This window comes from Parambassis ranga, chromosome 22 (genome assembly GCF_900634625.1).
Source record: "Parambassis ranga chromosome 22, fParRan2.1, whole genome shotgun sequence".
NCBI classification, from domain to species: domain Eukaryota; kingdom Metazoa; phylum Chordata; class Actinopteri; family Ambassidae; genus Parambassis; species Parambassis ranga.
Genome location: NC_041042.1, coordinates 16,182,579 through 16,210,220, shown reverse-complemented (window position 1 = coordinate 16,210,220; position 27,642 = coordinate 16,182,579). Strand labels below are relative to the sequence as shown.

The 27,642-nt window shown below is 44.6% G+C and overlaps 1 protein-coding gene across 1 annotated transcript; it reads left to right on the top strand.

Moving 5' to 3' along the window:
• Positions 1–436: 436 nt before the first annotated feature.
• sos2 (son of sevenless homolog 2 (Drosophila)) lies at positions 437–24,667 on the top strand. Its single transcript, XM_028395736.1, has 23 exons — positions 437–520; positions 9,976–10,101; positions 10,182–10,313; positions 10,453–10,617; positions 10,704–10,910; positions 12,708–12,851; positions 12,955–13,065; positions 17,693–17,791; positions 17,881–18,008; positions 18,196–18,851; positions 18,941–19,022; positions 19,104–19,226; positions 19,882–19,994; positions 20,152–20,374; positions 20,478–20,597; positions 20,681–20,843; positions 21,215–21,332; positions 21,456–21,628; positions 21,719–21,835; positions 21,919–22,183; positions 22,277–22,318; positions 22,421–22,521; positions 22,599–24,667. The coding sequence occupies exons 1-23, from the start codon at positions 437–439 to the stop codon at positions 23,103–23,105; spliced, it is 3,999 nt and encodes a 1,332-aa protein (XP_028251537.1). The 3' UTR covers positions 23,106–24,667.
• Positions 24,668–27,642: the final 2,975 nt, after the last annotated feature.

The window sequence follows — 27,642 nt, the reverse complement described above, 5'->3', positions numbered from 1 at the left end:
ACAAGCTGTGCTCCCACGTCTTGACTTAACATTGAACTAAACGTGCCTATTTTAAGCTTTTTAGCAAACGCCAAGTAGCAAGTATAACACTTAGCAACATTGTTATTAGCCGTTAGCTTTTCAGCTAGCCGCTGCCCAGTGTTTACAGCAGCAGCAGCAGCGGACAGGCGACTTTAGCCACGAAGCTAGCGAGTTAACTTTATCGCTACATGTGCTTATTTCCTTTTGTAGCTCATTTTGTTGCTGTTTAATCAGACTCAGACTTGGACCCACAGTGTGGTTTTAGTATCTTCACATTTGCAAGCGAGCCAGTGTGACTTCCCCCCCCCACTCCACCGTGCCTGCCCCGGACTGACCCACCCATAAGGACTATCTATCCGGGGCCGATGCTGACAGTTCAGCCCGGATCACGGCAACGCCAGGAGCCGCTACAGCAATGCAGCCCCAACAGATATACGACTTTTCAAGTGACGAGAACAGTCACAAATGGAGAGGCCTCTTCGTGCAAGCTTTACGAAAGGTATCACAATTACAACACTGTTTATCCCCGAATGTCTCCGAGCGCCCATCAGAGTGCCGTGTCCTCTGCATGGAAACCAAGGAGATAAGGTTTTGTTGACAGGTTGGCAGGTCAGTCAGCAGCCAGTACTTTATATTTACATATAACATAAGATGCTTAACTGGAGTATGAGTTAGGAGAAAAGCTGAATGTTTCTTGATTTGTTGACTTCAGTGTCCACAAAAAGTTTCTCTTACAAGTTCCTTAAATGACTTTTGATTTTAGGGAAGATGTTCAGATGTGACCAGTTTCTGCAGTAGATTTATCAGCTGTGTTCTTCATAATTCTGATTTTGTGCCAGAAAAGCTGTGCAACATCACTTCAGAGCTTCTTTCTCTGTTCCTCATTTATCAGCAGAGATGTCTCGTCGCTGCATGTCAACTCTTTCCTGAGAAATGCAGCTTTGGTCTCATGCATTTTATTGAAACTTTTACATGGGAAATGTTTTTAATGTCCTTGGTCAGCAGGACTGACCTGTATCGGTTCCTTTTTGACTGCTCCTCTCTTTCCCTCTTCTTGCACCATCTTGGCTTCTCCCCCGTCATCACAGAGTTTATTTTCTCTTTTCTCACCACCCCTCCTCCCCTCTTTCTGCTCAGTCATGACAGTCCACCGGCGCTGACTGCTAATTGAAAAGTTAACAGTACTTTTCTTTTTTTTGTCCTGCTGTTGGCTTCAAGGTTACATGCAAAGGCAGGTTGTTTAGAAGGTGCGTGAAGCTCTGCGTGCCACTTTTCCTTTGAAATGATGCTGTGTATGTAAACCTTCTCATGAATTTGAGTGCTTTGATGTGGTGAAAGCTTAAAAGAGTCACTCATTGAAGCAGTGTTGCTGTTCAAAACAGAGCTTCCCAGTCTCCATACTGGCATTATATTATCAGGGCATAATGCATTAGAATAGTGTAGGTAACTGTTTATATTTCTGTAAGCAGTTTGACGTCCCCTTGTTTATTTTACTAGCACTCCTCTGTTGGTTGTTGTGGTTGAGCTCAATACTACATGTGTATGCATGCTTTTATAATACCCAGTGCTGCAGTAGAAGCTTAACAGCATGTGGACTTCTTTGGAAAGTTTCTGGAAACACTGACATATTTGTGTTCCTAAAATAGATGAAAGTATTGCAGAACAAGTTTATTCTCACAGCATGAAGTATGTATGACCAGTCATCATGTCCTCTGCTGGGCTTTTTTTAGTGAATTAGTTATTTTTAAGTGTGTGTGTGTGTGTGTGAGACATTGACTGTGATTTAATCAAACATTGTTATGACATTTACCTTTTAAACCTACCTGAGGTTTAGCGCCCTTTAGAGGTAACCTGTTGTGGATTTTGTCATGTAGCAACATTGTGTGTATAAATAACGCCGCCCTACTATTGTCAGTTATCCACATTACAGTAGTGTGTGTGTGTGATGAATCGGGTGAAACTGAGAAAGCAGGTGGTGGGCCACGGTGCCACAGTTTCATTGTCTCAACTTGCCTCCCAACTGCCGGAGGGAAAGCCTATCAAGACATTGACGTAGGTATGGTTTGTTATGGTTCTGACAGACTGTGACTCGCTGTTTTTCACAGCTGTCCAATGACGGGGGGTTTCCTTGTCAGAACGTATCACCGGTGGATGACTCCATTTTTAGTGAATGATTATTAAGAAGTAAAAATTGAAGGAAACCTGTTGAACCGGAGCAGGAAACTGTGTGGTCACAGAGGGAGGTCATTTTAAGAAGTGTCACCTACAGATGGTGTTTGCTCACTGCTAGAAGCACCTCATGAACGAGGTAAAAGCTGCAGCCTCTATTTACAATATTGTTATTATTATAAAGGCCTGGATTCTGTAATCTTCTGGGGTTGAAAACAAAGCCTCTCTGCATCTGTGAGGAGCTTGGTAAAGCCCTTAAGTTTGCAGCAAGTTTGTTTGTCAGCTTCTGATGGGCATAATCCTTCAGTGAAGGTAGTCACATGATGGACGACACCTCTGACAGTTCACGGTGAAGCATGGTGATGTTCACACTGTGATGTCTCACCGTGGACAGGAGTGCAGCCTCCCTGCTGCTTGTGCGTCCCGGGCTGTTCTCGACCCATGCGTCTCGTGCCTGGTGCCATGCAGCAGCGTCATTTTGCCACCAACATGCTGATGTTAATAATAACTGTGCATTCCCCGGCTCTGCTGTGTTGCTGGCAGTGAGAGACGGCCTGAGCTGTAGCTGGGTACGGTTTCATTCCATTGCCATGTTGAGTTAGAGCGGCGTGTGTTGCTGCTCAGTTCACGAGGCTTCGCTCCATGAGGAACAGTCAGGCCAACGTTTGAAGCTGAGATTGGTCAGATTACAAGCCGGCTTTCAGTTTGTGTGTTGTTGCCTCTGTAATCCTCCTAACCTGAGCGGTGGGTTACATTCTGACAGGGTGACTTCACTTCTGGGCCAAAGCTGACATGGCTGCATTATTTTAGTCAGATGGTTTGGTTGCTTCTTTGGAACAGACAGAGCTGTTGTCACTTCAGTATCAGACCGTGATTTATTGGAAGCCTCATGAACTCACTGTATCTGTGTGTTGGAGTCTACACAGCAGGGTTAGACCTGCTGAAGAAAACACTTGAGTGGTAAATGAAAGTGACAAAGAAGCAGGAAGTGAGACATGAAAACACAATTTCTGTGAACACGTCTCCTCTGAAGGTTTCCCACAGCTTTTTTTATTCTAACCATTTTGTTATTGTGGCGCTGTCATAGATCTAGAAGATATAGAGATAAGTATGACTGGGACTGTCACGTTAACAAATTTTGCTGGGCAAGAAATTATTGCGATAAGCGATATTATTGTCGGTTTGAGACCACGTTCAACTAATATGATAACGACATAATAATGCAAGTGCACAAATGCACACTTTCAAAAATCAATAAACTTTAATTTCTAAAGAACATTTAGTCGTTACCACCGGCTATTATGAGTAGTGGCCTATTACCATGGCTTATTTTAGCATAGTCAATGGAGTTAAGTCAAACCAACCAGCATGTCATGAGCAACAGAGAGCCGAACAACACACACTCTCTACCTGCTGGTGGGAGTGGGCTCACCTGTATAGAGCGCACATGTGTCTGCATGTTACACAGTGAGTTAAAAAATAAGAACTACCTGTTGATTTGACACATTTAAAGACAGAAGCCACGGGCCATATTAACTGCGACGGCCGGACTTTGCACACCTGCGACGCACCGGAGTGACGCCTTTTGTCATCCAGTCTCTTTGGCATGAAGACGGAGAGAGAGAGGAAAACAAACGAGCATGCAAATGTAATTTATCGCGGCGGGAAAACGTACTGAGTCCATTTAAAGTTATCGTGCAATTAACTGATTATCGCGACAGTGATGTTCAATATGAGACCGTAAGAACCTCCTACTGTCAGAAACCAATCATTTCATATCACATGATTTTGTGTCTGCTTATTTTTATCACCCTAACTCCACCTTTTATTTGTCTCATGTTAACATCTGTCATCACACTGATTTGAGGAACTTTCACTTCACAAATGTGAAAGTAAACTAATCAGACTCAGCTGCTCTAAGTTGGGTAATTTAGGATGTCTCTTTACTTTCTTTACCAGACCTATGTCTGTATAGTTTTTGAAATGCAGATACACACAATTCTCTTATGTTTATTTTCTGCTGTGCGTGCATTTTAATGTGTAGAGCCATTAGAGAGAAAATGGGCCCAAAATGAGGTTGTCCGCCCAGCCGTCATGTTGACATCGCAGCAGAATTATACTCACAACTTCTACAGTGACTTGACCCAGGATTGCATGTAGATTACGCTCTTTCTCACTGAGGACAACAGCCAGATGTTAGCGGGTTTTTAGAGACAAATCATAACTATTAAATATTAAATAACAAGAACCCCTAAGTAGTGGGTTTCTGTGTGCAGTGTCTTTTGTCTTCTATTCATTCTTTCAGAAGATACGTTTTGCTAGACAAAATCAATAGCCTATTAATAGTGATGGATCAGCTGTAACAAATTTGTTCTCTTTATTAAGTTCAAAGTCAGTTTAAGTCATTTCCTGCCTGTATGAACTTGCAGACATGCTAAGGTTTTACAGGATTGCACACAAATAGTAGTAAAAGTGACATAATGTCCACCTGCTGATCTCATGCAGCAGTGGGTAGTGGCTGGCTTCATGTCCAGGATGAGCATGTGTGTTGATGACGGGACATCTCTGGTAACAGGTGGTAAGTTCCTTTGTGTCCATAAAGAATAAATTGGGCTTATTAAAACACACACACACACACACACACACACAGGTTCCACACCCTTCCTGTAATATTGAATCAGGTCTTTGGACATCAGCTTGTCCTCAGAGGGGGTTCAGACAGAGGATAGGTGAGTGGGTGGGACAGGTAGGGGTCTGTGGGTCACTGAAGAGCGGGGTCAAGGCGAGGCCACGTGCTGTTGGCTGTACATCCGCCAGCTATTGTGATTATAATGGGACTGTGAGCAGGTTGAGAATGTGTTTATGCCCCTTTGCTTTGTGTGCTCCATGCATCTTTCTGTGTGTGCGTGTGCCTGTTGTCTCTGAGCTGATCTCTGCCCTATGGTTCCCCAGACAGTCTGGTTGTAATGGCAGATGATGTCATAGCATGAATCACAAACAGTGACACATGCTTGGGTATAATAACAAGCCCCCACCCCCACCTCTCCACCACACACACACACACACCCATATTACCTGCAACCTGAGCCTGATGCAACCCCATATACACAGCAGGGAGAATAATCAATCAAATTAGAAATGTTAACCCTGTATTAACACTGTCCTGCCTCTATTATTACCTCCAGCCTCTCTGTTCTCCTTCTGTCCACACACACACACACACCTGATCACACTGTGTGTTGCTGTTGAGATGATGAAACAAGATGCAAGCTGATGAAAAGCAGCTGTGTACTGTGACCTGCATCTCTCTGTCTCCACATTTTGAATTATTAAGGCAGCTACTTAATAGTTCCTCATATCTCTGTCTGATGCTTTTTTAATGACGCTGCATTTTTTTGGGGTACAAAGAGGTAAAAACGTCTGTGTGGTCTGAATATTTGAAGAAAATGCTGCGTGTGCTTTTCCACTAGCCTCAGCTTTCTGTTTTATAGACGGCGTCGGACAGATCTAGATTTTCTTTGTAGTTTGAGGCCGACTGTGACAGTTTTGTGTTTTAAAATATTGTGATAATATTCTAATACACAACTCAGCTGTTAACAGAATTTAAAGAATAGTTATGAAGACTGTTCAAAATGAAGTTTTATTGCCTATGGACTAACTCTAGGAACAAATTACAATTTAAAACACCCAGCCAGGATTTAGATTAATAAGCTAAGTAGCACAATAGAATATTTGAGTCCTTCTTTCATTCATGTTTTGTGGTCAATAGGATCTTTTATGTAATTTTTCTGGTGTTGAAATAGTGATAGTGTTGTTGTCACCACAATAAATATGTCAGGCATGTTCCATCTTTGCTGTAGTGTTGTGCATTTTTATATGAAGGTCCATGGAGCGTGACTCAAATTTTGAAGCCCCCCCCTTAGGTGGTCACTTGAGGAATTGCAGGTATTTTTAGCACGTTGGCCGTTACAGCATTGTATTGTACTCACAGAGCTGTTTTTACTGGTAGGATTTGCCAGTGTTAAAGGTAGGGTAGGAGGTTTTGAAAACTCAGTGAGAGTCAGCCAGATGTCACACGCCCCTTTCTCTCCTAGCTCACCCCGAAGCCACGCCTCCCAATCACATGGGCGCGCATTACCTGAAGACGAGCTGCAGTCTGTGACTTCGGCCATCATGCACGTACCTCTCTGGTGCGCGCAGAGCAGGAAGAGAGTGACAACCAGCCAATACTCCGTGCAGGGTCCACCCGGAGGATTGGCTGATGTTTTTAGTGTTTTATAGCTTCCACAGATGATTCATATTCTTCATTTTAAAGCGAAACTGCCGAACTAATCGGTTGCTATCGGATTGTAAAGAGATTTAACAAAAAGTGCATCAGAATGAAATCTCCTACCCTACTTTTAAATACAACAGCCGGATGTTTTGTTAAATATTTTGTCTACCTGAAGTTGAAGAACAAATCCAACTGTAGCCAAAAGGGGCATCAAATGTGGTGCATGCATATCCTAGTGCATGTTCTATCTGCTAAACTCTAAATTACACATGATATTTGTCAGTTTAAAGTGAATGGAAGAACTGCTCATTCTTTCAGAAATAAGGCCTCCACCATCATGAAAGGTGTGTGACCTTTGAATGTGGATTGTTTCTGAAGCTCTCTGCTCTGTGTGTGTGGTCTCCTCCTTTGCCAGACACAGATCCTCCTATGCTACCTCAGGGCTCTGTGGATAAACCATATTTTTTCCTGCTGGTTTTTGTCTTGTGTGTGAATCCTGGTTTTGGCGCAGCTCCAGTCTGTGTGTAGCGTGAGCCGGCTGCTGCTGCTGCTGCCGCCTTCTCCTCCTCATACACGCACATCAATACCTCTCAGTCTGCTGCTATGATCTGCTCTCCCAGGGGGCTTTGCTGTGTGTGGATAGAGAACACAGCAGAGAGAGGGGTGGAGGAGGGAAAGTGAGAGTGAGCACGAGCGCTGGGACTTCCTGTACACTAGCCTTTCTCTTCTTAATGGAGCTGACCCATGAAACTGAACACCTTAACACGGCACAGGAGGATGTGCATGAAAGCTTGCGTATAATCAGGATAGGTTACATTTTAATATCTCTGCCTACATGTAGCTGTATGGCAGTTAATAATACCTAATATGTATTTTGTCTCATCAACAGTTCAAATACCTAAAATGATCAATACCCATTGAACAGAAACACATGAGAATAACTGCTAATTATTTAGCTTTAAATGGTTACTGCCATTCATTCACTCCTTTTTTTCTAACATGCTTATAAAAACAAAATCATTATGTTGTCATTATTCATTGATGTAGTCACAGCTTCTCAGTTTAAATATATCACATACATTTCAGGTCGCAGCTGAAACAGCTAATAGAAGAGTTGCAAAGCCCCACATTTCAGATCAGTATTTGGTGGTTAATAATTGATGCATACGAATAATAGATTACTGTATTGGCTATTAGATGCTCAGTTTATTGCCTCAAAGAATCATATAGACATATTTTCTCATTACATCCTGTGGACAGTCTTTCAGTGCTGCAGTGTTTCTACAAGGTGAAAAGTTTTTTTTTTTTTTTTTCCGACCTCGAGAAACTCACCTGACCTTTCAGATTCAGGAGTTCCCCTGCTATTTTTCCACTCGATTGCTTTCGCTTGGCTCTTTGCATACTTCAGAGTGCGCCGCCAACTATATTAGACCACGTTACGCGCTTCACCCATTAGGATCAAGTTGCAGGCGCACTGTAAATACACCGAGCCGCAGCCATACCTGCACAACACACAGGGCCCTGCTCTGCTTTCACTCTCAAACAGAGCTGACAGATTCACTGAGATGAGCTCACTCGCTGGATGTTTTCATGTGTCATTTCATCCCAGAGGTTCACAGTGAAAGACAAATGTCCTAATTTATCACTAATGTGCTGTTATTTGATGGATTATTTTCTATTTTCTTCAAGAAATAGATTTTTTACACAGGACTTTCTGGTTTTTAGCTGTATCACAGTTGATTGTATTATTTCGAATGAGGTTGAGTTTAGTGTATTTTTCTTCCTCCGTCTCCCATCCTGACATTGTTGGAGATAGACGACACTTGTTGGATGTGGGCCTCTTAGAAACGGGCCAACTATTCTGTGAATGGAGTCAGGGGAAACCCCCGTAGTTTCAGCATGGTGACTCACAGCTCCTGGTGTCCTGTGGAATTTGGTCAAATGCCTATTTGCGGTTAAAAGGATCCATCTCATAACCTACTTCTGCTTTGATATGTTGTTTTTTTTCCAGAGTAAAGTTTATACTCGTGACTTATTTATAACTCTCAAGTCTTGTGAGCATGCATCAAAACAGAAATGACGTACAGAAACATAAACGAGGTCAGGCTGCGGTTCAGTTTTTCCTCTTGTTTTAAGTGGAATCTGAATGCAGTTAATGAATCAGAATATGAAGCAGACCGAGGAACTGCGTCTCTTATAATCCCACAAAAGACGTCAGTGTCACCCTGATTTATTATTCTTTCTCACACAAACAGAGACAGACTTGGACACAGAGGGGACATCCTGCTTGACGCTTCATCTCTGTTAAGTCAGAGAGCAAGAATGCACGGAGCCCGTTCTGAGCTGACCTTTGAATTCTCCTCACATTCCTTAATCCGAGGGCAATGTTTTGTCATCATTACGCCCCACTTTACTATATGCCAGGGTAATTCCATCACCAGCATGTGAACAGGCGTTTGTAGGGAGAAGAGTCTTTTCGATCCACCTCTCCTCTCTCCTCTCCCTCTCTCCCTCCTACAGCTTTTTTTCCTCCCCCTTCAGGTCTGCTTTGGGTGCTATGATAGTATCTCAACTAACAGCATTCCTGTGAGAGGGCACGGCCCGAATGACGACTACTTTTGGGAGGCTGCAGGGTTGTTGTTAGGGGGTGTTCTTCTCTTTCCACTTGCAGACCTGATGAAGCCACACCTTTTTGTGCACCTAAAAACCACACCTCCTGTCAGGCTGCCTCCACCGTCAGGCGTCCCACTGTCAAACAAACCTTCACAGGAAAGCGTTAAATCCTTTGGTTTATGAGATTATATTTGTTTTATTGTTGAGCAGTTTATGGCAGCTTCAGTGGATGCTGAATTATCTCCTGCATAGAGAGGAACTTTATCTGTTATGAGCTGCCAGATTATAGGATAATGCTTGTTGATTTGCGTGGTGTAGCTTTATCATCTTTGCGTGGGCATTTCAGTGCATTAAGACTGAACAAGCTTTCTTAAGAAATGATTTTTAATGTGGTGTGTATGTAGTTAACCTGATTAATTCATGTAATTTGTAGTTTTTTGAGTTGATACTGCTTTAAACTTTGTGTTGATGGGGCATTCAGACATGGTAGCCTGGGCTTCAATCTATATAGTTTTAGTTTTGACTCACAGATCTCTGAGCTTCCTTGAAGGCAGCACAAAGAATGAATCACTTAAATGCTTCACAAGTGAATCACCAGTTTCTGATAATGTAAAGGCTTGTTTTGGGTGATATACTTTAAAAAATGTGATGTAAAAAAAAACATCAAAATGTTTTTAAGACCAAGAAAAGTGCAAATGTTTAGTTAATGTCTGTGGTGCTGATGTCATTAAATGTGTTCTAGGTAGAACTGAGGTGCGTCATACCAGGTGTAATAATCACCAGTTTCATGTGTTTACGTCACGTCAGCAGTGCATTTCTCTGGAAACCATAACAAAGCAGTTTCACTGCTACTGTTTTTGTTGTTTTTGACTGGTCCTCGTCCTTTTTTTTTGTCCCAGGTACAGAAGCAGGTCCACCCAAACCTGATGGCGGAGGAGGAGGCCCTGCAGCACATCGAGGAGCTGATCCTGCAGCTGCTCAACATGCTGTGTGTGGCCCAGCCTCGCTCGGTGCAGGATGTGGAGGTGAGGGAAAAGTATATCTTCTCTAAGAACTGATTCTTAAATTATGGAGAAACAAATAACTTACCTTCTTCCACACTCAGGAGCGTGTCCAGAAAACGTTCCCTCACCCGATAGATAAGTGGGCCATTGCAGATGCCCAGTCAGCTATCGAGAAACGCAAGAGGAGGAACCCCTTGCTTCTCCCTGTGGATAAGATACACCCACTGCTAAAGGTAAAGACTTGTGAACATCCTTGGCAGCGTCAGGCAAAGTCAATCATCTTTAATTCAGTTTCACCAGCTTTGCTCTGACTAAAAGAATTACCGCCGTGGATTAATCAATATGTTTTTATCTCTTTTACTTCTTCTGCAGGAGGTTTTGGGCTACAAAGTGGAGTACAATGTTTCTCTGTACATCGTGGCAGTGCTGGAATACATATCGGCAGATATCCTGAAACTGGCGGGCAACTACGTCGGCAACATTCGCCACTATGAAATCAGCCAGCAAGACATCAAGGTGTCTATGTGTGCCGACAAGGTGAGAAAGTCATTTAGACGTCACAAGGGAAGGGTGGATTTATGTTTTTCTACGGCTCTGACTTGATTGTTTGTCGTTTCCTTCAGGTGTTGATGGACATGTTCGACCAGGAGGAGGACATTGGCTTGATGTCGCAGTGCACAGAGGAGCCGTCGTCCTCCGGGGAGCTCACTTACGACGACCTGGTGAGGCTTGAAATCGCAGAGGAGCGGCAGTACCTGCGAGAGCTCGACCTCATCATCAAAGTGTTTCGCCGTCACTTCCTGTCCAACCCAAAAATCTTCACAGCTCAGGTGAGTAAAGCTTTAACTCCAACTCTTGTGTTGTTTTAGCAGCTGTAGACGGCTTTGCTGAAAAGCCAGCTTATTAGCAAAACAGTCAAGTTTAATCTAGATTAAGCTAAGATCATTTAAAGATTACAACTGTAATCGGCTAATCAGAGTCATGAAGCAGTGTGGAAAAACCAGATTTTACAGGGCTCTTTTGCTTCTCTGTGTATTTGCCTCTCTCCTGTTTCAGTCTTTTCTGATGGTCCCATCTCCCTACAAGCAGAATTTCTTGTGTATTTGAACACCCAAAGGGTAATAATGGAGTTAGAGCTACCTTCTCACCCCCACCAAATAGACATAGTGCTGATTTCACCACATCTAATATGGCAATTAAGTGCTCCAAAATCCCCAGAAATGGAGGAAAAATAATAAAGGTACGTGAACTGAACAGCGTATCTGGGTTGAGGAGAACTCAGTGGAAAGTTGAGTTTAATGGGTCGCTGTGGTTTTGCATATTTTGGGTTGGGTAATTTGTGGTATCATTTGGGTGAGGAGGATAAACCTTTGTGAGGCCCAGTGGAATGCAGAACATGTAATTATGTTGAGACAGCAACAACATCTGCAGCCCCCGCCAGAATAACCTCAATTATGTCTGTCGAAACGCAGCATAATCCGAAATTACTGCGGAGAGATGTCAGGAAAGTGTTACGGTCAAATAATGACAGAGCTCCACTTCTATTCAGACTTGAGCAGACAGTAATCACTCCACTGCTATTTTAGGACTTCTCATCTGCTTGACTAATTATTTCCTCGGGCAGATTTAGCCTGTTTGTTGTTGTTGTTCTCACTTTGTGTTTTTGGAAGCTGGCTTGGGAGTGGGAGCTCTTTCAGCACCTTCAGGGTGTTTACATTTAAGTTACCTGGTTGTTGCCACTTTTCTTTGGCAAGATGACTTGATAAATATTTGCAGAAACATTACTTCCTGTTTGCAGTGCATGTATAAACAGGTGTATTCATTCCAGAATTTACCGTATTTTCCGGACTATAAGTTGCAATTTCTTTTCATCCTTTGGCTGGGTATGTGACTTATACTCAGGTGCGATTTATATATGAAAAAATATACAACTAGTTAGCCTTGCGTCCTGATGTCCCATTACAAATATAATGGCAGCTGTTCTCTTCCACCTCCAGCTTGTCCACACTTTGCATTCCAAACATAGGTGACGCGTGTGGTCGATAGTCGCTAATTCCAGACAGCTATATGAGCGCACAGTAGTCTGCTTTTTACTCATTTACGGGATGTTTATAGGAATTTCTTTGTGGTGAAGCTGATCGTTTTTCCACCTGAGGACTTGTTGAAATGTGTGTGTCTCAGTCTCAATGCCCTGCAGCCGCACCACTTAAGGTAAGAGGAATTCTGGAGGCAACCTTAAGCTAAAAACGTAGTGGTTCACCCTGGCCCGCTGATGCGACTAATAGTCCGGTGCGACTTATCTATGGTTTCGTCTTATTCATTACACATTTTTTGGCTGGTGCGACGTATACTCCGGTGCGACCTATAGTCCGGAAAATACGGTATGTATTTTCTAGATTGATTATGGACCTGCTTTGATAAGTGGGCTCAATCAGCAAGCCAAACTGTAATAATCTAACACTGGCACACACCTGTACCTTTTACCATATACTATATGGACACAGGAACATAATGGTTTAGCCATGCGACCCTAATGGGGATGTTTACAGTCATATATGTGCAGGAACAACACTGCAGTGTCCTTAATTGTATCAGTTTCTGTCACTGACATGGTCTCCTCGTCTCAGGATGTGGAGGTGATCTTCAGTAACATCCTGGATATCCACGAGCTGACGGTGAAACTGCTCGGATTGATCGAGGACGCCGTGGAGATGACGGCCGAGGGCAGCCCTCATCCACTGGTGGGCAGCTGCTTTGAAGATCTGGCAGAGGTACAGAGTCACCGAGCAGTTTAAAAATGGAGTCATAGCATAAAGCACCACATCATCACATCACAGTTTGTATTAACTATTTATTGTTCTGTGTGTAATTTAGGAGCAGGCGTTTGACCCGTATGAGACCCTGTCTCAGGTTATCCTCAACAAAGATTTTCACGAGCACTTCAACAACCTGATGGCACGACCGACAGTCGGCCTCTACTTCCAGGTAAGATGTATTAAAAAAAAAAAAAAAAAAGGTTTTCATTCTCAGTCAATATGTAACCCAAGCTGCTGATTCCAGCTGCTTAAGCAGCCATGACCATTAGAGATGCTTGTTTTTAATATGAAGGTACATGTAGGTCATTTATGCGTTTACACCTGGCAAACAGCGTCTCACTGTTTGTTCCTGTTTTACTTTGAAGTAAACCTGAGCGCCGGGTGGAATTCCTCCCAATATCGTTTGAGGGCATGTCATGACATACTCTGCGTCCTGTGTACAGTTTATTCACTGCTGCCGCATTGTTTTATTTGGACATTCCTCACAAGAATAGCATTGAATTATGCTCGGTGGGGTGCAGCTTGGCAGCCTTTGAAGATGAAATATTTGCTGGTGTTTTCTCAGGCCAAAGACCAACGAGGCCGGCTGTTCACATGGACCTCAGTGCTCAATGCACAAGTATTGACTGCAATTTTCTGCTCATTTTCTTTAAACATTTTGATTTTTTAGATCATCCACCTCCTGACTGACCATCCTGCAGCTTAACTCGACCTCAGGTTGAGGCCTTGCTGTGTTTACCCACGAACCACCAGTCTAACCCCAGTTAGATCAACACTACTGGCACTGTCCTCTGGTTATCCACACCCAGGGTTTATTTTGATATAATTATTGTGAGAGTGAGAGGAGGGGCGCAGGGGTCAAAAATACTGCATCGGTACACCTTGTTTTGTTTTGTGAACCTTTAGCTGTTAGCTTCTCTGGCACGGAGAGCTGCCACCTTTTGTTTTCTGTGAATGTAAACAGAGGTTTTACACTGGTGCAAGCATGCATATATATATATATATATATATATATATATATATATCTGTGCCATGTTGTAGGCACAGGTGTGAATATATCAGTATCACCTTTAAAACCAGAGGTTGGATGACATCACCTTTGGTTCCAGAAATGTGTGCTCATACTATATATTTCTATATATTTATTATCAGAGCTAGAATTTGAGATGGTAGTTAAGATTTGTTGAGACAGACAGTGATTGTTTTTGGAGTGTCTCTAATAGGAAATTTAAAGATTCTTCACTTCAAATGTGTCACTGACACCTTGTTTTGTCCAACGGGCTTTTGAAGAGAGAGAGAACCACGGGACCAATTAATTAATTGATAATCATCAGCGCCGCCTTCTGTCAGCGGGGGATATTTTACTGATCCATTTTGCCTGAGAATGAAAGCGCAGCAGTGTGTGTGTGTGTGTGCTGGTTGTCAGTGGTCCCTGGGGTGGATGGTGTAATGCCATTTCTTCACCATCTGACACCCCATCCCATCATCTCACCACCTTCTTCTCTGTGCAACACAAGCCGTTGGGTTACCAGCACCTGGTGTCAAACCTGTGGCTGCTCCCTTTTGTCTCATTGCTCCATCCTTCTCCTTCTTGACCCCCTCCCTCCCCTGTCAGATAGATGTGTCCGTCGAGCACTCAGCCCCTGCACTCTGCAGCGCCTGGTATTGTGTGTAAATTACATTGCCTTTTAAAAATAGAACAGGCAGCCACACTGCAGGCCATTTTTCTCCTGGGGGGGGGGTGGGGGCAGTTGTGGGAGGAGGAGGGGGAGGCGGCTTAGGGCACATTTCACGTCAGAATTAAGACTGCAGAAGATGGTGACATTAGTTTAAGCAGCCCCTGTGCCTCGGTGAAATGGGAACATGTTGTTCTCATAGCTGGCGTGCACCGTGTCGCTGTGTGGTTATATTTAGGCTGCTGCCACAGTGATGCAGGATGGTGAAAAATCTCAGGAGGGAAGAAAGTTTAAATGATTGTGCTCGCATTCATTTGACATTTCAACCAAACAGGGTTTGGTTTTTTTATGTGAAGATGCTCAAATCAAATGTGCATTAGAGAGGTTCACTAGAATTCTGTGTATGATTCACACAAGTTTACAAAGTGTGCCTGTGTTGTTACGCACATCATGCTCTCAGTCCATCTAAATTAGGTTCTTTCAGTTTGTAAACCTGCAGGATGCTGACGTATCAATAACATGATCTAAACTTAGGTCATTGTTTCCTTGCTGTCCATCAGTGTGCATCAGGCAGCTAATGTCTTTCTCTTCAGTGCACACGGCCCGCTGCCTCTCCTCTCCTCTCCTCTCCTCTCCTCTCCTCTCCTCTCCTCCTCTCCTCCTTGGTCCTTGGTTGCCTCGACTCTCTGGCACAAACTCATCCCTCTGACACCGCCGAGGGGCTTCATAGAGGACATCCAGAGGATAATCCTGGACTTTTTCTGGTCTGGAAAGCACTGGATTCGGGCAGCAGTTTTATACCTACCTGTAGCCGAGGGTGGGCAAGGTCTAATTGACATTCAGTCCAAAATTGCTGCCTTCAGACTACAGACAGCGCAACAGATCCTCTACAACAGTGGTCCAAGCTGGTTAGACACAGCTCGGCTCCTCATGAGAAGAGCTGGCCGGCTGGATTACGATAAACAACTTTTCCTTATACAGAGCGAGGTTCTTGACTTATCTGGACTTACACCATTCTACAGCTCTGTACTGCAGTCCTGGAGGATTTTTAAATTTCAACGTGCAAGAAGTGAGACTCCGGGCATGTGGGTTTTTGAAGAGCCACTGTTTTGCAGTGCTTTTTTAAAGACTTTATCCCTGGAATCTGCTAGCCTGCGGGCTAACCTCAGAAGTGCCGGTTGCACTAAAGTTGGTCATTTAATGAAGCTGACTGCTTTACCGGTGGACGTTCTGAGAGAGAGGAGTAAACTCACCTCTGTTCGTCTGTTCAACAGGGTGGTGGTGGAGGTCTGTGAGGCTTTTCCACCCCCTTTAAGACTTTTTGTAAGAGACTCTACCCTGTGTGAGCAATGGAGCAAAGGCAGTGAGTATGGCTTCCCTGCTCTGTCTGTTTCTCCTGCAGTGGGGGAGTGGCGGGAGGAGGGGGGGTCGGTTGCTGTCTTTTAAAACACCACACCTGGACAAGTTCAAGGATGCAGGGAAAAAGGATCTGTACACAACCTGTGTGAAAGTTCTCCATCTCCAGTCCCTCTCGGAAGTCAGGGAGTCGAGGTGGACTGAGTTCTTTGGCCCAGATGCTTCCCCGAAGGGCAGCTGGCGGTCCCTGTATAAGCCGCCCATTGAGAAGCGAACAGCAGATCTCCAATGGAGGGTTATACATGGTGCAATAGCTACGAACAGATACAGAGCGCACATGGACCCTGGGGTGGGATTAGAGTGTGTCTTTTGCATGCAAACTGAAACTCTCGCACATTTGTTTGTAGAGTGTCCCAGGCTAGGACCACTCTTTGAGTTGGTGAAAAGGCTGTTTCGGGGGTTTGAGATGAGGTTTTCTTTTGATTTATTTATTTTTGGCCCAAAATATCAGGCATTGTTGAAATCTGTGTGTACATTGGTGAATTTTGTATCTGGGTGTGCAAAGTTGGCTATCTGGCTGACACGCAGGAACAAAACCCAGGATTCTGGGTGTGTGGATGTAGTGCCAGTTTTTGAAGGACTGCTAAAATCTCGCCTTCGGGTGGAGTACACCTTTCACAAAACACTAGACAAGCTGCAGGACTTCGTACATGTATGGACTATGGGAGGGGTACTGTGTGCTGTGGCAGAAAACGGGGAGTTAACCTTTAAGTTATGATTTGAGAGTTGTTTCATTTGTGTTGGTCAGGATTGATTGTGTACCCTGAAAATTTTTGTATTTGTTCTTTACTCACATGTTGAAATTTTGTTAGTTTTGGTAAGTGGTCATTAAAAGGACTTTGAAAACCAAAAACCTCCTCTCCTCCTCTCCTCTCCTCTCCTCTCCTCTCCTCTCCTCTCCTCTCCTCTCCTCTCCTCTCCTCTCCTCTCCTCTCCTCTCCTCCTCTCCTCTCCTCCTCTCCTCTCCTCTCCTCTCCTCTCCTCTCCTCTCCTCCTCTCCTCTCCTCTCCTCTCCTCTCCTCTCCTCCCCTCCTCTCGTCTCCTCTCCTCTCCTCTCCTCTCCTCTCCTCTCCTCTCCTCTCCTCTCCTCTCCTCTCCTCTCCTCTCGGGCTTCTTCCCTCCACACAGACAGTGTGGCCACTGCTGTGGAGTCTGAGTACTAGCATATTGATTCCGAGTCGTCTATCGGGGGAACAGGAGATTTAAATGGATACCATGACGCCCCCTTCTCTCTCCGGTTACCCTGTTGCCTTTCTTTGATCTGAACTGCCTCTTTCTCTCGTCTGCTCGTCAACTCTGTGGCCTCTTTCTTGTCTGATCTAGTTATAGACTAAAATAGGCACATTTTAACTGTCTTGGTCTTGTGAGTTTGGTTCTTTTTTTGTTGTCATTTATAATCACATGTTAATATATCTAAAAATAGTTGTACAATAGCTGCAAGTAGAGCCATAAATCTAGGGCTGTAAACATGTTTGAACACGTCTGCATCCACCGTAACAACTTTCTTGGAAGTTTAGATGAGTGGAAAATAGAATACTTACTTGGAAATGAAAATGAAAGTTTATTTTTATCTTGTATATTACGTGGGGTATTTTTAGTACTGTAATGTGTCTTTGACACATTTTTCCCGGCTTGGTGCCTCCATATTTACTCATAATGTCCTCATCACTAACAGTTGTCACTTGTGTGTCTTTGTGTTTCCAGTCAGTTGCAGAGGGCTTTAAAGAAGCCGTTCAGTACGTCCTCCCCCAGCTGATGATGGTCCCAGTGTACCACTGTATGCACTACTTTGAGCTGCTGCAGGTATGCTCTTATACATGGAAACATGACAGCAATAAATGAAAGCTGTAGTACAGCAACATGGCTAAAATAGGATGGATTTGCTTCGACAGCAACTTCAGGAGCGCAGTGAAGACGAGGATGACAGAGAATGTCTGAAACAGGCCATCACAGCTCTGCTGAACCTTCAGAGTAGCGTGGAGCGCATCTATGCCAAGCACCAGCCTCGCCGAAAACCCGGGTACGTCATCATTTCCTTCCTCTTCCTCGTTCTCTATCTTCCCCCGCTCAACCATCATCTCCTTCCTTTCCTTCTTCTCCTCTCCCTGTCTTTTTCTCCTTCTTCTTCTCTCCTCCTCGCTACATGAATCTATTCTGTGATATTTTAGTTTAATATGTCCATGTTAATCTCTGCTCCTCCTTCACAGTGAGCCCATGTACCGCCTGTACAGCAGGCAGGTTCGTAGCAAACAATTAGCCATCAAGCGTATGAACGAGATCCAGAAGAGCATTGATGGCTGGGAGGGAAAAGACATCGGTCAGTGCTGCAGCGAGTTCATCCTAGAGGGGCCGCTTTTACGAGCGGGCGCCAAACATGAGAGACACAACTTCCTGTTTGACGGCCTGATGATCAGCTGCAAGGCAAATCAGAGTTCACGGCTTCCAGGGTCAGGCAGCGGGGCGGAGTATCGCCTAAAGGAAAAGTTTGTGCTGAGGAAGATCCGCATCGTGGACCGCGAGGACTCGGCAGAGCTGCGGCACGCCTTTGAACTGATAGGCAAGGATGAAAACTGTGCAGTTTTCTGCGCACGGACAGCAGAGGAGAAGGCATCATGGATGGCAGGACTGGTGACTCTGCAGTACCGCTCTACTTTGGACCGCATGTTGGACACAGTGCTGCAGCACGAGGAACAGGCACACCCATTAAGACTGCCCTCCCCGGAGGTTTATCGTTTCGCCGTGCAGGACTCTGAGGAGAACATAGTGTTTGAGGACAAGGTGCAGAGCAAAACAGGCATCCCCATTATTAAGGCCGGCACGGTCGTCAAGCTCATAGAGAGGCTCACCTACCATATGTATGCTGGTAAGCTGCTACAAGACGTTCACCCGTGGAAAGAAGGATTTCAGGTTTATTTCATTCTGTGTTCACGATCTAATCTGTTTGGCTTCCAGACCCCAACTTCGTGCGCACATTTCTCACCACATACCGATCATTCTGCAAACCACAGGAGCTTCTCACCCTGCTGATAGACAGGTACTGATCACTGTAACAGCTGTAGGCTGTGTTTATGTTTATGCGATTCTTAAATGTATTGCTTATCTTTCATTTTCTCAGGATTGAGATTCCTGAGCCAGAACCGACTGAGGAGGACCAGCAGGCTCTTTGGAACGGCGATCAGCCACTGGCGGCTGAGCTCCAGAGGTTTCGAAAGGAGTACGTGCAGCCGGTCCAACTCAGGTATGAGGTATTCTTAATGACAAAGAACATACATGTATCATCGTTTTAGGATCTCAAACTGAGCTGAGCAACTTTTTATATTGAACTCTGTGAAGATAGAAATCCACCTTACACTCAAACACAGCTACAAATATTTCTCAGGCTCTAAGTTTGTGGGAAATAGTCATTGTAACCTCTTTGTTTTTGCTTCCTAACAAGGCCTTTTAACAGATATCGCTCTTTACACTCTCCTGTTAAGGCCTGAATGTTTTCACTGAGCCAAATGATTACTTTTGTGTTACACTCCGAGTCCTTATAAGGAGTAACAGAGTCGAGACAAATCTTGTAAGCGCCATTAAAAACTGAGACCTTCTTTGTATCAGACAGGGTGACGAGTGGCAGTAATAAAATCCTTTAAGAAATCATGAGTGGGTTGTTGTTACTTCTGCTGTTTATTTTGAAACCAGGACACTTAGAGTAGGTGATCGTACCGTTTCAGACATGACAAAGTATTTCTGCTGTTTCTATTTTTACACACAATCTACCAACCAAATCCCTGACCATAAATGTCTCTGAACTCGTTGTTTTTAATATGCATAATCTGATATTTTGAACGTCAAACACTAAAAAATGTGACGGTTGTAGATTTGATCCTAGCTCTGTTTCTGTTTCACAGGGTTCTCAATGTTTTCCGTCAGTGGGTCGAACATCATTTCTACGACTTTGAGAATGATCCAGAGCTGAGGAGTCGATTAGAGGAATACATCACCAGCAAAATTCAACTACGAGGTCAGTTGCTGATGTATAAAATAATAGATGTTTTCCTCTCATCCCTTCTTAAGCTGAAGCTTCCAGTTCTTCCCCTGTGTCTTTATACCTGAGTAACTTTCATAGAATGATGTTAAAAGTGTGTCTTTGCGTGACATATTGTGTGTTTCCTCTTCAGGCAAGTCCATGCGTAAGTGGGTGGAGTCCATCAATAAGATCATCAGGAGAAAGCTGCAAACTCAGTCAAATGGTGTCAGCCACAACATCACCTTCGGGAGCTCGCCTCCTCCCATCGAGTGGCACATCTGCAGAGCTGGCCAAATAGACGCCTTTGACCTCATGACCCTTCACCCCATAGAGATCGCCCGTCAGCTGACGCTGCTTGAGTCTGAGCTCTACAGGTAAGCTGGTGACAGAGCGAGGAAGAGGAGCGGGTCAGAATCAGAAGTCTAGGTGTAGTGATCTTGATACATTCACGTGAAATAATAAGATTGTCTTCTTCAGAGCTGTTCGACCGTCTGAGCTCGTCGGCAGCGTTTGGACCAAAGAGGACAAGGAGAAGAACTCTCCAAACCTGCTCCGCATGATCCGACACACCACCAACCTCACGCTGTGGTTTGAGAAGTGAGTCACCTTCATCCAGGAAATAAGCCCATCTTTCTTCTTCCTTTCTGTGAAATTAAAATCAACCTTTGTTTGTGTTTCAGGTGTATTGTAGAGACCATGAACATGGAGGAGAGGGTGGCTGTGTTATCTCGGGTCATAGAGATCTTGCAGGTTTTTCAGGAGCTCAATAACTTCAACGGCGTGCTGGAGGTGGTCAGTGCCATCAACTCTGTCCCAGTCTACAGGCTCGACCACACCTTCGAGGTGAGTCAGGCTACAGAGACTACTGTTAGGAAAAGTTGGGTCGAGTTTTCATCTGTACTATCACTGAAGTTTATAAGGTCTAAAAAATCATACTACATACACAAATACTTGTTCATCATCATTTGGGTCCAGCTGCATTTTGGGAAATGTAGGCAGGTACTATTCTGAATCCAGGGGCTTTTTAATAGTATAATGCCATAATTCTGATTTAATTGTAAGGGTAGAATTCTCACATAGATATTGAACTTATATACGTTGTCAAACACTTGTTTTTGGCTGCCTTGAACTGTTGTTACCTGTGTGTTTTCCTCATTTTGAGCATTTAAATTTGAAAAATGATCAGACTGTAATCTGTTCCTCCTCCTCTGCAGGCAATACCAGAGAGGAAAAAGAGAATCCTGGAAGAAGCTGTGGAGCTGAGCCAGGACCATTTCAAGAAATACTTGGCTAAACTCAAGTCAATAAACCCACCCTGTGTGCCTTTCTTTGGTAAGTCTTCTGCTGTATACGAGTAGGAATAGACAAGGACACTGATCCTTTCTTCTTGTGAGTCACCGTCACACAACGCTAAAGTGATTTTATTTATTGTCTTCTAACTTTTCCCCATGGCAGGTATCTATTTAACTAACATCCTGAAGACGGAGGAAGGAAACCCTGACTTCCTCAAACGCCATGGCAAGGAGCTAATCAACTTCAGCAAGAGGAGGAAAGTGGCTGAAATCACAGGAGAGATCCAGCAGTACCAGAACCAGCCTTACTGCCTGAAGGTGGAGCAAGACATCAGGGTGAGGCCTCCTTCCTGCAGTCCCTGTTCTTTTAATGTCTCAAATACATGACACAAATCCTGCATTAAAAATGTGACTTTCCTTCCACAGAAGTTCTTCGAGAACCTGAACCCCATGGGTAACATGACAGAGAAGGAGTTTGTTGACTACCTGTTCAAAATGTCTCTGGACATCGAGCCACGGAACTGCAGGCAGCCCCCCCGATTCGTAAGTGTTCAGACGGTCATGATAATGTGTGGTAATAGGCCTCCATGATGCTAATCACTTCCTTTCCTCTTACCACCCTGCAGCCCAGGAAGACCATGTACACTCTAAAATCACCGGGGATCCGGCCTGTGCGAACGTCTACCTCTGGCACCCTGAGGGCCCACCCCGTCCCCCTGGAGAGAGAGCCCCCGCATAAGATCACCTTCCGGAGTATTGCTGAGACTGAGCCGGAAACACTGGTGTCAGCCTCTGTGCCCACCTCTCCAAACACACCCACCCCTCCGCAGTCAGCTTCCTCCGACCTCAGCTCAGTCTTTACGGAGCACGACCTCAGCAGCTCCTACGGCGGTGAGTAAATGGATCTTATTTATTTCCTACAAAAGCCACATTTGTTTGTTGAGAAATGATGTTGTAATCTTTTGCATCTTTGACTTTTTACAGGAAGCAACTCCATATTTGCTCCAGTTCTGCTGCCACCTTCAAGTAAGTGTTTTTTCTCTGTGTTGTGTTGATGTCCGTTTTACTGCAATTTTACAATGAGGCACATTTTTGACTTTTCATCCACTGTCTTGTGTTTTTCCACAGAGTTCCAGTCTGTGTCTTGTGGCAGCCTCCACCAGCTTGGAGAGGAGCTCAAGCCACCTCCTCTGCCACCTCGGAGGAAAGACGCCCTGTCTGAAGCTAAAGTAAGAGCAGTTCCCACCATTATCACACGCAGAAATTCTGGAAACATTCTGACACATCTCTGATCTCTGTGTCTTAGCTGAGCTCCAGGTCTGACAGCCCTCCGGCCATCCCTCCTCGGCTGCCTCCACCTCTCCCCAGGAACCAGCCTCGGCCACTAGTCTACAACGGCCCGCCCATCGATGGACCCCTGCCCAGCCCTCCTCCTCCACCACCCCGTGACCCTCTGCCAGACACGCCTCCCCCGGTGCCCCACCGGCCCCCTGAGATCTTCATTAACTACCCCCTCAACCTGCAGCCTTCCCCTGTGGGCCGTTACCACTGGGACTTCAATAGCTCCCCGAGTTCCCCCAACACGCCACCTAGCACGCCGTCCCCGCGTATCCCTCGGCGTAGCTGCCCACTCAGCGCCAGTCAGAACAGCCTCTGCCCTCTACCTGTTTCCATCACCGCTCCGCCTGTCCCTCCGCGCCACAACTCCAGCCCACAACTCCCAAAACTCCCACCAAAGACATACAAAAGGGAGCCGCTGCAGCCTCCACTACAAGGCCTCTCATTGGTGGAGAACACCAACAGCAGCCAGTGAGTCTGCGCTGTTGTTTCTTTCCTATGAGAATGCAAACTTCAAACTGTCACCTGAAACTACGACACAGTATGACTCAAAGCTACTGATCTGAAAGAATAACTGCTCCCACACTCTTAACTCCACCCACCCTCCTCTGCATCAATCGCCCCCGCTGTGCCTCTCAGGGGATCAGTAGCTCCGCCTCCATCATACCCTCTGTGCCAATGAGAAACCCACACACCGGCGTGCCAGCTAATAAACCACAAACCAGTGTTTGTGTCTGTTCAGAAGCAGGAGCATCTGCTCCTGATGAAAGTTCTCACCCCTCACACACTTAACTTGCCCCACGCCTCCATCATTCAGGGTGGGATGAATGTGAGAGGGGGGGGGCTTGGACTTTGTAGCCTCAACTGTCATGCTTTGTTTCTTTTGGGCATTGACATCATCTGGAGTCCTGCTGCAGTTCATGGATTTTTATCTTCTCCTCAACGATCAACATAGCTCCTTCACGGTGTGCGTGAGCAGCAGACATTTCCACTGACTTGTTTTTTTTTCCTACTAACTAAAAACAAACAGTTGCCAAAGTCTTATTTTATGCAGGGGGATAAGGGATTTTCTTTTTTAAAAACAAAAACAAATGTGACAGTGACAGTAAGAGAAACACACAACGGAGGCAACACTGAATCCCCACCCACCACCCCCACCTTGTATCTCAACTGTACACTGTGACTGTATTGACGTGAGACAAACTGTCCTTTTTTCCTTTTTTTTGTCTGAAGACAGGCCTCTCCGCAGCCACAAAACGTTGCCTTTAAAAAGAAAAAAGGAAAAAAAAGTGGTGACCTCTGACCCCAGGATCCAGTCAGGAACACTCCATTTGCACATGACGTTTGGGCAAAAGTCAGCAGGTTGTGATTAGACTATTAAAAAAGGTCTGCCACGGTATCAAAGAGCACCAGGATCCAGGTCCAAGATAAGGACTACTCTATGAAAGCTGATGTCTTAACCAACCCCCCCCCCCCCTTATGGACGTGCGCTGCTGTCTGACACTGTGCCCCTCTCTAAAAGCCACCCACCCTCATTCTTGCCTCTCAAACTCTTCTTCGTTGGTATTAAAAGTTAGCACTGGAAGCACGCATCCTCCCACCAAAGCTGGGTCAGCTCCCCCCAGTGGCTGCTCCAAATACCGAGGAAAAAAAAAAGAGGAACTTTTAACCCTTCGTTCTTTCTTTTTGTTTTCTGCTTGAAACATTTTTTTTGTTTCACTTTGGAAAGACTGAAATAATCCATGCATCATGCTCAGATGTGCCTTTTATTTTGTTTTTTTCTACTTTACAGAAATAAGCAAACGGTGTCTAAAATGCTAAAAAATAAAGTTGCCTATGTAATGTTTAGAACAAAGCTATACACTATGAAATTGTACATGTTTGTGGATACTGTGTATATATAACTTGTATACACTAACTAAATAATTTGTATAAAGTGACAAGTTTTTTCCCTGTTGTATTGTACTCTCATCCGCATCTGTTCAGTCAAATATTGCCTAATAATCCAATGCTGCTACAGTCGGATAAAAAAAAAAATAACAAAACAAGAAAAAACTGGTCCCTGTCACTAACTTACTTACAGACAATCTCCAGTTGAAACACTGGGAGTATTAACTGAGGAAAGCCATTTTTTTCTTCCCTGCCCCCTTAGGTGTTTTAAAGCAATGAAATATACAAGTTCAATATGCCAAGCACTTACTTAGATGTGTGCTTCACTTTGTACATCCTACTAATTGCCTTTTCAAAGACTTTTTAATGCTTACACTCATTAAACAAGAGGTTGGAATTGTATTAAAGTTGCAGTTGAATATATACAGACATATATTCAGTTGCATTGGAGCATAGTGAAGAATTGGACATGTTGTTTTTTCTGAGAAACACACTTTGTGCACTTTAGGCTGTACTGTTGAAGAGCCACAGTTGTTATAGGTCATGTTTGTAAATGCAGTGGTCCTATGCAACTGTTAAACTCACTTTCTACATGGATCAGGGCAGAAAAAAAAACACGAGTCTACCACCTCGCTTTTTAATCCCCTCCTCTTGCTTTGCTGGGTCTGATGTTTGTAAAACGACACAAATGCCTGAGGATGTTCGTCCACCACGAGTAAACAAACCTTTGTCTCCTTGTTTTGCTCTGATGACACGGAGCAAACTACTAGTAATGAAAGGGGCTTTTTGGCGATTTGTGTCAGCAGTTGTAGTGACAGCACTTCACTGTGTCTTAGCTCATGTATGCCCCGTCCATTTCCCAAGCCTCCTATGTCAGTATTGGTGGGGTTAATTTTTGCTAAGATATTGTGTTGTTATTTTTAAACTCCAAGTCTGACAGTAACAGTAAGAGATTGGTTTTCCTCCTGGTGGCACTGTAACAGCTTGATCCAGCAGTCAGTTTATTTGATGGTATGTGGCCTTTTAACTGCTTTGTATTAATGGTCTTGATGAGATTAATAAATCACCCAGTCTTATTTTGTACTGAACTACTCATTTTACTTGTTTTTTTTATTGTTTTACTACAAATTCACATTATTCTCTACGTTACAGGTGACAGAAATGAACCTATAGGATGAAAAAATAAGTTTTAGTCACTTTCTGGCAAAGTTAGCATAAAAGTGGTGTGCGGAAATTATAAATATATGAAAAAGTGAGAAACACGTAGCCTGGCGTTGGACAGCGGTAGCAAAAGGAGCTAAGAAGAGTTTCTGATCAGTTGCTAGGCAACCAGCGGACCATCCCGGAAGTTAAGTTGGTAGTGCCTGTCTAAAAATAATACGACAAATTGGTCCTTGACCTTTAAAAAAAATAATAATAACGAAAACTAAGAATTATTTTGCGTAGTGAACATTACAGGGGCTGGTAAGTGACTTGTTATTATTTTACAAAGCCAGGTAAGCTATTTATTTTTTATTTTTTTTGCTAAGCTAATAGGCGGTTAGCTGTAGTAGCTATATATTTGACTAAATACCTAGCTAATTAGTGTGATTGCGAAAGTTTCGCTATGCGTCTTATCTCATTAAATACCAACGAAGCTCTAGTTTAAAATGTATTTGAACCTACAAAAAAATCGGATTCATGCTACTAATGTTTTTATTAGTTTCGGTATTCGGTTTGACCGCCGCCTCTTCTTTAACTTTTCCCAAGTGTTTCCTGAAACAAAGATGGCTGCCGTGCTTCTACAAGGATTGGCTTCACATGAAATGAAAAACATTTCCCCTTTGAGTCCCTTTTGGCGATTCATGCACTTCATGTGTGTCATGGCCTTTGGGGGAAACCCATCCAGACTGTAACAGCGGAGGTCAGACGGTGCTGCAGGGCCCCTCGCTGTCCTCGCTGTCGTCCCACAATCCTCCGCCGTTTACGGCTGCGTGGGTCCCTCGCTGCTGAGCCAGGCCCTGCCTGAGGACACGGAGGTAAAGGTCAACTCATTGATCACATCTAATGTAGATTCGAGTATCTGTGGGCATGTTGGAACATCATCCTGTCTGAAAGTTGGCTCTTACCTCGGATTTTCTCTGCTTGGGTTGAAATTCTGAAAGTTCTGCCTCACTGGAGCTTGAATCGGTATGAAGCCTTGTCTGTTGTCCTTCTCTGGAGCTGAATCCACCTGGCACGTGGAGTAATTAATGAGAGGAACATGGGGTCAAGCAGCTTTTGGTATCAAGAGAAAGTGACACTGTCATCAGTGGATTTGTTTTTGCTCCACATGTGATTGTACTGTGGGCTGTTTGGCTTTTGTGTGGGCGCCCAGTGTGTGATGAATACCTGCTTGGATGGATCATCCCAGATGGGCCTGAAGGCACTTTTCGGATGCAGAGGGGGGGACCCTTTCCTGACACTGACCAACCTCTTCCCATAGGAGCTGACGAGACATGGTGTCGGCCCGTCCACGTATGGCCCTGCAGCTTTCCTCAGTGGAGGGTGAGGGGTCAGTCTGGGAATCTGCCACCTCAGACACACTGTCCTCTCTTTGGCCTCTTTGGGCTGCTGCTGCTGGTGGTTGTATGATGGCTTTAACAGCACCGGCACCTGGCTGTCCTCTTCCTCATCCTCTCCGCTGTTGCTGCCTATCGTGTCTCTGCGCAAGGTGCCGTCAGGACTGCAAGAGGTGACGGAGGAGTAGTCGAAGGCAGAGGTGTCATCAGGGTCTGTCTCGCAGTCCTCAAGGTTGTGGTTTGTGTGAGGCACCTCCAGCTCATTGGTGCTCTTCCCTGTTGGATGGCTGTAGGTTCCCTGGCCTGAGTCACTGTTCTCTCCCCATCCCGCAGTGTCCGGGGTGAGGAGGGAGCAATATGCGTGTCCGCAGTCATGGGCTGTTTGGTTCTGGGCGGTCCAGTCTCTCATACATCCCTTCCTTCTCACTGGGCTGCAAGACAAGCACTCCAGACGCATTGAGTGGCAGCCGTCCACCCCGTTGGTGAGGTTGGCCTGACAATCTCTGTTGGAAGAAGAGTAAAAAGACTGTCACTTTTTCCTGCTGTGCTATTTAAAGCCAGCAGAGGGAGACACTCACCTTT

Coding starts and splice junctions, on each gene's coding strand:
- sos2 (XM_028395736.1), top strand. CDS start 437: ATGCAGCCCCAACAGATATACGACTTTTCAAGTGACGAGAACAGTCAC. Junction 21,836..21,918: donor GCAGGCAGCCCCCCCGATTC/GTAAGTGTTCAG, acceptor ACCACCCTGCAG/CCCAGGAAGACCATGTACAC. Junction 22,522..22,598: donor ACGCCCTGTCTGAAGCTAAA/GTAAGAGCAGTT, acceptor TCTGTGTCTTAG/CTGAGCTCCAGGTCTGACAG.